At 45.1% G+C, this 12368-nt stretch overlaps 1 protein-coding gene across 1 annotated transcript in view; it reads left to right on the top strand.

Moving 5' to 3' along the window:
- The window catches only part of RRP9 (ribosomal RNA processing 9, U3 small nucleolar RNA binding protein), a 39272-nt gene that overhangs the window by 13894 nt on the left and 13010 nt on the right, over positions 1-12368 (top strand). Inside the window, exons 8-12 of the mRNA XM_068114096.2 lie at positions 7434-7526; positions 8010-8110; positions 8278-8412; positions 8690-8752; positions 11022-11164. Of these exons, the coding sequence (XP_067970197.2) occupies positions 7434-7526; positions 8010-8110; positions 8278-8412; positions 8690-8752; positions 11022-11164 (535 nt within the window). The remainder of the gene's footprint in view (positions 1-7433; positions 7527-8009; positions 8111-8277; positions 8413-8689; positions 8753-11021; positions 11165-12368) is intronic.

The following is a 12368-nucleotide window of genomic DNA, read 5'->3' as shown; positions in this document are numbered from 1 at the left end:
TGGCACCAACAAACAGGAAACAACAACAACAACAGGCATTTTAAGGCCATTTTCCCTGCAAGAGCGGGGGTTAGCCTTGCAGTCCCCATGACAATGTTCTCCATTTTGCCCTATTTTCTGCGTCTCCCCTTGTCCACCCCCTTGCCCGCATTTCTTCTTCGACCATCTTTAGCCAAACCAACAAACAGGAAAAGAGTAAAGAAAACGGTTCATTGCAAGTAAGCAGCCTGCATTAGGTAGGGTTAATAGGGGTAGAAAAGGTCACTAGTAAGGATGATGGATGACAGGAGATGATCATGTACTACCAACATGAAGCCCTGGAGGGAAAGGTGTGATTGAACCGTAAGGCAATTCAACAAATGGGATAAAATGGTGGAGGGGTGTAGAAAGCCTGGACTTTGGGAGTTTAACCAATAATGAGTTACTAGAAGAACATGTGATCCTGATGGAGCTTGAGGGTGGGATTGTGTTGATGGAGTTAGGCCAGAGGTTCTCTCTCTCTCTGATGTACCGTATTCTTCGCAGAGCATCGGTGCTGCCGAAGCAGCTTCTTGAGCAAGGGTTATGCTGCCCGGTGGATTGCCATTGCGATGGTTTGCCCAGAAATAGTTAGGGCAGGAATTTGTTCATGGTGCCAGTGATAGCTCGTCTATTCTTCGTGAATACAACAACAACAACAACAACAACAACAACATGCATTTTAAGGCCATTTTCCCTGCTGGAGCGGGGGTTAGCCTTGCGGTCCCCATGACAATCTTCTCCATTTTGCCCTATTTTCTGCATCTCTCCTTGTTAACCCCCTTGCCCGCATTTCTTCTTCCACCATCTTTAGCCAAGTCTTTCTCGGTCTTCCCCGTCCTCTACTTCCTTCTACGTTCATTTCCATCACTCTTCTCAACCAGTCACTTTCATCCTTCCTCAACACATGACCAGACCATCTCAACCTGTTCCTCTTCACAGCATCCATCACAGGCTCTATTCCCATCATCTTTCGCAATTCATAATTTGTCTTCCTCTCTCTCAACGATACTCCGCACATCCACCGAACCATTCGCATTTCCACCCTTTCCAGCCTTCGTTGCTGCTCTACGTTCATTACCCATGTCTCGCTCCCATAAATCATAACACTTCTCACACATGCAGCATACACCTTTCCCTTCAGCCTCAACGACACTCCCCTCCTCATCAGCATGCCACTCAGTTCCCGACACTATAATGTCGGCAGACAGGGCACCCTTTTTAACATCCATCGATGGAAGGCACACGCATTGAATCGTCCTAGTTGTGAAACACTGGGATGACAGTTTACAGCTGGGGCGGGATTTGAACCCAGGCGAGTGTGCGGTACCTCGAGGCCATCCTCGGGACCCCCAGACTAGAGGTTAGACAATAAAGAAGCCACCTACCTGTCTGCAAAGTGAGAGTAACAGGCCTTGTGCTTCAGCCTCATTAATGTTAGGTTTATATTCCACGGAATGCAGTGGAGACAGCAGTGATGTTGGGGCACGAGCCCATTGGGGAGGGCAGTACTCCATAGAGCTGAAGAACAATGGCATTCTAATCTGTGAGTGGTTCTGTTTTTCTGGGAATGATTCGGAACGATGGAGGACACCGAGTCTGAAGCTTGTTTTAGAGGCCAGCTTTGCATGACGGTCAGCACAGGGATAGATAGCTGTTGGCTGACTTTGAGACCTCGACGCTCGAGACCAAACCTCTTATTGGTTGGCTATGCAAATAGATCGGTGGATTTGTTTTGCGTGACAAAGTGAGGCAGATTTTTCGAGGATTGAAGACGTTGCATTTGTCTGATCAGTATCAAATAAATTGCAGATGTGCAGAGAGTGACGCAGCTGCTGTCTCACTGTCGACAGGACGGAGTTATTGTATGTCGATGTATGTTGGTCCAGAGCAAGGGAGAGGTCGTTTATGTATATGATGTACAATACTGGACACAACACACAGCTATGGACCAGTACAGTCTCCACTAGAAGAAGAGAGGGTTTTGTCAATTACAATGTGTTGACTGTGTGAGTGAATGTGTGAAAATCGGATGTCTAGCTATGAAGGTAGATGGCCTTTTGTGTCGCAGGCACACCAGAATGCCAGACTGTATACCGGAGATGCCCAGGGAGACGATTTAAGCCTCGTCGGTTGAGAATAGGGGAAAACGTCACTGAAAAATCACATCTATCTTTTAATGCAGAGGTCAAGGTTCAACAAGTCCAGTTTCTCTTGAATTTCAAATGATTCTCTTGAATTGTCTCTGCTATTCTTTCTATTGGATTTTATGCTTTCACATTTCCACGCCTATTCGTCCAGGTGTAATTTCATTATTTTCCATTTTTTATGCCGATGCAGCCGAAGGCACTGGAGGCATTGTTTTTTGGGTTGTCCGTCCTGATTGACCTATCTATTGGGTGCATTTGTGTCGAATTCTATTTTTCTTTTTACCTCCGCCACCGAAGGTGAATGACGAAACCGATTCGATTTGATTTTGGTGAAGATGTGAATATGAATGCAGATACGAGAATGATTTAATATTTAAGTGATTCTTCACCATTGAGCGATAGGGCTTAAATCGATACATATCCACGATATCTCAAAAAGTTGTGGACGGATTTGGACTAAACTTGGTGGACTGGCTGGGTGTGTGACAAGGACTAATCGATTCGATTTTGGTGAAGATCTGGACATGGATTCAGATACGAGAGTAATTTAATATTTAAGTGATTCTTCACCATTGAGCGATCGGGCTTAAACCGATACATAGCACGATATCTCAAAAAGTTGTGGATGAGTTATGACTAAACTTGGTAGATGAGTTGGTTAGGTGACAAGAACAAGCCGATTAGATTTTGGTTCAGGTCCGAATCCTGATCTGGCTTGTCAGTGGGATACAAAATATAAACAGCCTGGTGGAGGTATGCGCTCTATCAAGTGCCGTTGTAGTTTTTTTCATTGTTTTCATTGTTGCATATAGTTTTTTTCAAACATGTTTTCGGGTTGTCTGTCCGTACGTCCGTCCGTCTGTCCATCCGTACGGGCTAAACCTCGTTTTTCTCAGCAACCATATGTTCGATCGAGATGAAACTTTCAGGGTAGGAGTGACACCCATGCAGAATGTTTTTATGATAATTGTGATGTCATATGTCATGTGGTATGGCAGCCATCTTGGATTAAAAGCAAATAATTAAAATTATTTCTCGGAAACCGCTGATTGGAAAAATTTGAAACTTGGCACATTGTCAAGTACTCCCAATGGGGAACAAAAGCATGATAATGATGACATCAAAGGTGAAGTGGTATACCAGTCAAAAATGTTTTGATCGAATTCCTTATCCTAAAATAAAAAATCTGAAATTGCATGCACATGATCTATGACCCATTTGTATTGAAATATTAAAGTTATGACATCCTAGGTCACATGGTTTGGCAGCCATATTGGATTGAAGGAATATATTAAATAATTATATCTCTGAAACCGCTCACCCTATCTATGCGAAATTGTACAATTAATCATCTAAAAGCACTGTTGCATATAGTTTGAAAATGATGATGTCATAGGTCACGTGGTTTGGCAGCCATCTTGGATAGAAAAACGAACCTTATCCGATCAACACGAAACTTCACAAACGTGATCCACTACCCATACATATGCAGTGATATGGCATCTTCCATTTGTGGGACTATGTGGAGGCATATTGGCGACACAGTCGCATTGTTCTAGTGTTTGTTTGTTTTATCTGGTATGTCTCACCCACTCCGTGTTCTTACCTCCATCTCCCCCAACCTTCTGCCTCGCTCTTCCCCCTCCTCAAATAACACCTCATTGTGGCTCACCCAATCACCATCAAACCTTTTGTCCGCCCCATCCTTCCCTTTCTCCGAGCTATTCTGAAATCTCTGACACACCTTCAACAGCTCTCCCTACCTCTTCCACCTCTTCCACATCTTACCCTACCCCTCCTCCCCCCTGTTCTGTATCTGATACTCCCCCTTCCTCTTCATTAACGGTATGGACCTCAAACATCCGGGGCCTTCGTTCAAACTTAACTGATCTCTCCATACAGGTTGCTTCTGTCAAACCAGACGTGATCTGCTTAACAGAAACTTTCCTCCTTTATGATGTCTCTGATTCCATAGTATCTCTCCCGGGCTACTCCCTCCTCCGGTATGATAGACCTGAGCCTCGTCCTGGAGGCGGGGTTGCTATCTTTATCAAAAACTCTCTTCCTCACTCGCCCTGCACTGCACTCTCTCCACCTCACCCCCAGGAATACCTCTGGCTACGGCTTCCCCTTCGCTCCCACCTCTTGTTCATATGCGTGTTGTACCATCCACCAAACAGTGATGACTCCATCTACATCTCGCTGTCTGATGATATGGACCAACTTCTATCTACTCATCCCAACTCTCTCTTCCTCATATGTGGTGATTTCAACTGTCATCATGCCAGTTGGCTGGGTGTGGGTACCTCTCTCACCAGCCATGGCTCCTCAGCAAAGGACTTCTGCGACTCACTGGGACTGACACAATCTGTCAATTTCCCGACCCGGATCTCAGTCAACGGAACATCTTCTCTTCTGGACTTGGTTATGACTAACTTCCCTGAAAATGTCTGCTGCTCTTCTGCTCCGATCGGATCATCTGATCATGTCCTTGTTAAAGTGGACATCTCTCTGACCATCCTCAGGGAGCCTGCTCAGCGTCGACGAGTCTGGCATTTCACTCAGGCCAACTGGCACGGTCTTCAAGCAGCCATCAATCATCTGGACTGGTCTCCCATCTCTACCACCTCTGACATCAACTCATCCTGGGAATTCTTCCAAAGTAAATTGCTCTCTCTCATGCACAGATTTATCCCATCTCGTCTTCAGTTGTCATACCCTTCCTCCCGTCCATGGTACACGGAATCTTGTGGTGAGGCTGTTGCCCAGAAACAACTTGCCTTCGTCTCCTGGAAAGCAAATCCAACGGAAGGAAATGTCATTTCCTTTCACAAAGCCCGAAACAAGTGTGTGTCCACCCTCAGGAGAGCCAGGAAACAATATCTCTCCGTTCTCAAGACCGAACTCTCTTATCTGTCTCCCTCTTCCAAATCCTGGTGGCGTCTGGTCAAATCCGTTTCTGGTGTTTGTTCCCCCTCCATCCCCTCCCTTACCTCAAACGGCTACACAGCTGACTCCGCACATGAAAAAGCTGAATGCCTCAACTCTGTGTTTGCCTCTAAATCTTGTGTCCCAAACCCATCCCTCTCTGTACCCACCATACCCAGTCGTACCCTGCTGCTCCTGGACTCCGTGTCCTTTCCTCCTGACAAGGTGGAAAAGTTTCTGTCAACCCTCGACTCTGATTCTGCAACTGGACCCGACGGCATCAGCCCACGGGTCCTAAAATCCTGCTCTGCTGCTCTATCTCACCCTCTCTCTGTTCTCTTCACCCTCTCTTTTGCTCAAGGTCAACTGCCATCTGCTTGGAAATCAGCCAACATCACCGCTTTGCACAAAAAAGGTGCAAAAACAGATCCTAGCAACTACAGACCAATCAGCCTTCTCCCAATTATCAGCAAAGTCATGGAATCCATCATTGCTTCTGATATGAAATCTTTCCTCTTCTCCAATGGCTTGATCTCTGATCATCAATTTGGTTTCAGACCAGGTCACTCTACTCTGGACATGCTGCTTCTGCTGTCTCAACAATGGATGGAGGTCCTCAATGCCAAACAGGAAATTAGAGCTGTCTCCCTCGACATATCACGTGCCTTCGACACGGTCTGGCACCCCGCTCTGCTCACCAAACTCTCCTCCTTTGGTATCCATGGAAATCTCCACGCATGGCTGGCGGACTTCCTCTCAAGTCGTCGTCAACGTGTGGCCCTGAATGGGTTTCTCTCATCTCCTCTTCCTGTTCAGGCTGGAGTTCCCCAAGGCAGTGTTCTGGGCCCCGTGCTTTTTCTGGTCTTCATCAATGATCTCTCTGACTCTCTCGAAAATCCTCTCTATCTCTTTGCTGATGACTCCACTCTCTGCCGCTCCATTCCTCTTCCCTCAGATCGGCAGTCTGCTGCCTCCTCACTCTCTGAAGACCTGGACAAAATCACAGACTGGTCAAACAAGTGGAACATGTCTTTCAATCCTGACAAATCTCACACTCTTACTATGTCTCTCCGAAAAGATCGACTGGACAACCCTCCCATCTACTTTCTCAACAATCCTCTCCAAGAAGTTCTGTCGCTCAAGATTTTGGGTCTCACTATCTGCCATGATCTTTCTTGGGAAAACCACATTTCCAAGCTGGCCTCCAAAGCCAGTCGCCGACTGGGCATCCTCCGTCGTGCGAAGTCCTTCCTCGGCACACCTGAGCTCCTCACCACATACAAGGCTTTCATCCGCAGCTCAATGGAATACTGTTCTCCCCTATGGGCCGGTGCTCCTGCCTCACACCTAGCTCGGCTTCACACTGTTGAAACCAAAGCTTTCAGAATTATTGGAATCTCCCGCGATGAAGCTATCTCTGAGGGCCTTTCACTCACTCACCGCAGGCAGGTAGGTGGTCTTTCTGTCTTCTACCGACTCCTCTCCGGCCTTGCACCCCCAGCTCTCTCTGTGCTCTGTCCCCCAAATATTCCTACAGGTCGCACAAGATCTGCCAGCAACCCTCTGATGGTTAAACTGCCGAAATCTCGGCTCTCCGCTCACCTTCACTCTTTCATTCCTCTTTTCTCCCGCCTCTGGAACAAACTCCCTCACTCCCTTCAATCCCACTCCTCCCTCCAGGTCTTTAAAACAGCTGTTCACCACCATCTCTTATCTTCCCCCATCCAAAACCTTGATCTTTTCTACCCCCGCTAATTCACCCCAGATCCACCTTGTTTGAAATTCCAACTTCTTTCCTGGAAGTCCTGGCAGTGTCCATATGTTTTATACCTCTCCCACTGCCCCCTTCCCACGCCCCCCCCCCCCAAAGCCCTCGCCCTCTCTCAGATCTCTCGATGTCTCCATGTCTCTCGGTCCCTGCTCTCAAATGTTGTGTTTGTGTCCTTCCCCCTCTCTCCCCATCTTGTCTACCGCTCCCTATGTTATATGTTTTATGTGTCGGTTTGTCTTTCTGTGTGTTCATGTGATTAATGTTCGCTCTTTCACGAGCCTCGATATTGTATACAAAAAAAAAAAAAAAAAAAAAAAAGGTGTTGTGCTTGACAATCAGTACAGTGCTGAGATCTTTGAGAAACATCTTAAATGTTGCTATCGTTTTCATCTTGTGAAAAACAGTATTGGGCCATGCGCCATGCATGTTGGCAGTGGAAGTGCAACAGGAAAGTTCTGGATAAGTTGAAGATGTGATGCGCTGTGGTGGTTATCACAACCTTGAAGACGTCAAGTTGTGGTTATTGCAAGCTAACCTTTCTTTTTCGAACATGGTTGTGCAAACAGGTTTCTGGAGACAAAGCACATTTGATTCAGTTGTGGGATGCAGAAACCTGCCGGCATCTTCACATGTTCAAGGGACACAAGGATGCTATCTCGGTGTGGCACACACACACGCATGCACACATACCTTTCCAATGCTGTTGTGGAAGAGATCTTGCATTTTATTGTCGAAGAAAACCTGTGGATACTTAGAACTTTCATCTACTTTAATTGTCATATTTTGGATTTACTTTAAGATGTGTTGTGACAACTCTGTGTGGGTTGACAGTTTAGTCTGCCTTTGTGAAAAGTTTGTTTCGCCTTGTGTGTTTTGAAGTGGTGGCTTGTGAAAGATGATTGTTTTGATCTTTGTAAGCTGGAATAAAATGGTTTTTAACATGAATTCCAAATTGATCACATGGCATATATTTCCTGGGTTAAAATCCCATATATTCTGTTGATTGGTCTAGTCTACCAATATCCTTTTATTTTGGGAAAGGTGTGCTGTCTCCTAATGTCATTGTTGTGCATGTGGTGCGTATGCAACCTCGTATGAGCCTTGGATCGTATATATATAATTATAACCATATTTCTTTTCAGGGCCTATCATTTAGGAAGGGAACGCATCAGCTGTACAGTGCATCTCATGATCGTTCTGTCAAAGTGTGGAATGTCAACGAGATGGCCTACGTGGAAACACTGTAAGTTGTAAATCTCTCCCCTCATCAGTCATTTTAATGATTTTGACCCTACATACATTGTACATGTTTGTATGCATACAATCTGTGGGTGTTTTGCAATGTAAGAGCGATTAACCATACAAGTACTGGATTTGAAGCCCATGATGTTACTTAGCCTCCTTGTTCAGGTTCGGTCACCAGGATGCCATCACGGGCCTGGACAGCCTGAGCCGGGAGCGCTGCGTGACTTCGGGAGGTCGCGATGGAACTCTGCGTGTTTGGAAAATCCTAGAGGAATCGCAGCTTGTATTTCAAGCACCAAGGTAAGCCGGGCAGGGTCTTGTCCGAACAGCAATAGGTGGTGCCTTGTGGAGGTTTCCCTTTCTGCCCTTGTTGATTCCTTCGCTGTCGTGGCACCACATCGATGGTCGTAAAAATAATGGACGTTGAGGCAACACTTTTGAATACCTCAAAAAGTACAGTCATAAGTTAAAGCATTACTTGTTTGAGACCTTCCACACTGTATGGAATTATTTATTTTATTCCTGACATTTCTGTGGCATCTGAAGTGGCACTCGTGTGTGTTGTTTTGTGTTCCAGGGTTTCTATCGACTGTGTGCAGCTCATAAATGAGATGTACATGGTATCTGGCGATGATGATGGGTAATGTTGTCATCCCTCCCCGACTTGATCAGATAGACCTTTATTGTCTGGCCAAAATAATCCAGAATCCACATTAATATTCCGCTTGGCTGCCTAAAGCCTGATTGATGACAGCTCCCTGATTATGCCATCAATTCCACAAGTTAGTGACGTAATCGTGTTTGATTTTGTTCCCCAAGAGTGTTTAGAGTAATTGTCAGAGGATGGCATATGGTTGCCATGAAGAGTCGGTATAACATATATATGATACGGTCTGCACATGGCTGTTATCATGTACTATAGAACAGCTATGCACTCTTTCTGCTCATGGATGACGGCCATTCTGTGTTTGTAACATCAGGTCGGGGTTTCAATCTCACGCTAACTGCAGTACCCTCAGAAAGTATTCACACCCCTTGCCTTTTTCATATTTTGTTGTGTTGCGGCCTAAATTTAAAATGGATTCAATTTAATTTTTTTGTCAACAATCTACACAAAATACCACATAATGACAAAGTGAAAATGTGTTTTTAGAAGTTTTTACAAATCTTATTGATAAGGAAATACAGAAATATCTAATTTACATGAGCATTCAGCCCCCTGAATCGATACTTGGTAGAAGTGCCTTTGGCAGTGATTACACCTTTGGGGGGTTTTTTTTTTTCAGTTTTGCACATCTGGATTTGGGGAGTTTCTCCCATTCTTTCTTGCAAACTTGCTTAGCTCTGTCAAGTGGGATGGGGAGTGTTGGTGAACAGCAATCTTCAAGTCTTTCCACAGATTCTCAATGGGATTCAAGTCTCGGCTTTGTCTGGGCCACTCAAGGACTTTCACATTCGTGTTCTGAAGCCATTCCAGTGTTGCTTTGGCTGTATGATTGGGGTCATTGTCCTGTTGGAATGTAAATCTTTGCCGCAGTTTAAGGTCTTTTGTACTCTGAAGCAGGTTCTCCTCGAGGATTTGCCTGGATTTGGCTCCATTCATTGTTCCCTCTATCCATAAAGTCTCCCAGTCCCTGCTGCTGAAAAGCATCCCCATAGCATGATGCTTCCATCACCATTCTTCACGGTAGGGATGGTTTTAGATGGTTGTAGATGGTTGATGAGGTGTGCTCAGTTTCTGCAAGACGTTGCACTTTGCATTCAGGCCAAAGAGTTCGATTTTCGTCTCATCAGACCACGGAATATTTTGCCTCATGCTCTGAGTCTTTCACATGACTTTTTGCAAACTCTGGGCACTCAAAAACTTTTTGTCATGTGCCTTTTTCTCAGGAGTGGCTTCTGTCTGGCCACAATCCCATAAAGTCTAGATTTGTGAAATCCTGCGGGACTTGTCCTTCCAGCAGGTTCTCCCATCTCAGCCAAGGAACTCTAGTTCTGGCAGATTGGTCATTTGGGTTCTTTGTCACCATGGTATATGGCCAAGGTCCTTTTTGACCAGTTGCTCATTTTGGTCAGACGGCCGGTTCTCGGAAGATTCTGGGTAGTTCCATATTCTTTCCATTTCCTAATGATGGAGTTCACTGTGCTCTTGGGAACTTTCAACACTCTATAAAGTATTTTATACCCTTCTCCATATCTATGCCTCCTCACAATTCTATCTCGGATTTCTACAGATAGTTCCTTGGACTTCATGGTAGAGTTTCTGCTCTGACGTGCACTATCAACTGTGGGACCTTGTATAGAAAGGTGTGTTTTTTTAAAATCGTGTCCAATCAATTTAAATGGCCACAGGTGGACTCCGATGAAGTTGTAGAGACGTCTTGAGGATGATGAAAGGAAATTGATGCACCTGACCTCAATTTGGAGCGTCATAGCAAAGGTGTTGAATACTTATTGACTCAGACAATTCAGCTTTTCTTTTTTAAATGAATTTGTAAAAAAGATTCTGAATTATTTTTTCCACTTTGACATTAGGTATTATTATGTGTAGATCAGTGACAAAAAAAAATCAATATAAACCATTTTTAATTTGGCTGTAGCACAGCAAAATGTGAAAACATCAAGGGGTGTAAATACTTTCTGAAGGCACTGTATCTGGTAAACTGCAAAATCCAATGATGTGTCCTGATTATGATTTGTGGTGCATTTTACTTTATGTAATTGCAGGTACTAATACGATCAACAAGCAGGATTACTTTGTGCTTGGCTCTTCTAGAGGTAGCTTGGGCAGGAAGACTATGGCATTTGAAGCTTTGAAGAGGATAGTTTTTTGTCTTTGGAACCGCTCGCTGTTCATGCACAATATACAGGTTGGGAAAGTGATTGATTTGAGGTTCTCTGTTTTACAGTTCCTTGATGCTCTGGAATGTCCAAAAGAAAAAGCCTCTCGTGACTGTGCCACATGTGCATGGGTCCATTAAAGGAGAAGCCGGACAGATGCGCTGGGTGACATCTGTGGCAGCCCTTCTGAACAGTGATTTGATTGCCTCTGGTGGGTTATGGTCTGTCTGTTTGGTTACCTTCGCACTCACCCACCCCAACTTTAATTTCAAGGCAATCTTCTGCACAATTAAAATGGCTATGATTGATTACTCATTTTATTCCATAAATATATATTGTTACGGGGAGGGGAGGAGAAGGGGTTTCATGAGGGAGTTTCTCAGACCTGCTTTCCTGATCTACAGACCTGAAGCTGCAAGCCACGGATAACTCCGAAATGCAGACGCTGGTTGAAGCAACTACGTCTAGCAGGGTCCTCGTGCCCAATTAGCGCGTTACCTTACTGATGATTTATTTGTCCTAAATGGGGAGCCGCGCTCTTGCCCTTCACACCCTGTCTACTTGTGTATGACCGAGCGAAATCATAAGTGGGATGTCTTCTATCTGGTGCAGATAATTACTTAGGTACAACTTCCTGTCTATTTATTACATACGCTACGTCTAACCAATGGTGGAAAGAGACAATCGAGCAGGTTGAGAACAGTTTATAAAGGATTTTTTTTTTTTTTGTGGACAGAATCGAGGCTCGTGTAAGAGCTAAGACATTGAACATGAAAACATGCACAGACACATAAAACATACAATGTAGGGAGCGGGAGACAAGAGTGCGGGAGAGAGGGATGCACACAAGCACAACAACAGAAGAGAACAGGGACATCGGTAGATCTGTGGAAGGGGGAGGGCTGGGGGAGGAGGATTCAAGGAAGGCAAGTATTTACAAGCAATATTCACTTGTATGTACAGAATTCAGTAACGCGAAGAACAGAACTTAACTCCTAAACATAAAATAACCCTTTGCACAATGTTAACCTATCTAAACACAAGACAAGTGCGCCTCAATCACTCTGGGAAAATTAGAGAGAAAGAGGAAGGGAGAGAATTTTGAGGCATGGTTGCGGCCTCTCTCCCTCTCACCAGATGCAAGCCGGCAGGCTTATGGTGGTTCCAAATTGGAGGGAAGGGAAGGTGGTGGGGTATGTGGGTGAGGTGTGTCAGGATATCTGTGTGTCAGTATGGAGCCGTTGTGCCCTCAAGGGTCTTGTGGTCTCACTCTGTCCTCTGGCTTAACAACACAGACAGACAGGCAGGAAGGCAGGTGGTGCATTTTTGTTCTTGGTCACCTTCTGATCGTTGTTGTGCGAGTCAGCGGCGAACCTTGGTGTGTACCAGCTTATATCGGCCCTGGGCGAGGCGTG

Source organism: Myxine glutinosa, chromosome 4, assembly GCF_964187855.1.
Source record: "Myxine glutinosa chromosome 4, kmMyxGlut1.1, whole genome shotgun sequence".
NCBI classification, from domain to species: Eukaryota; Metazoa; Chordata; class Myxini; order Myxiniformes; family Myxinidae; genus Myxine; species Myxine glutinosa.
Note: the sequence above shows the minus strand (reverse complement) of the source record. Positions and strands in the feature narration are given on the sequence as shown.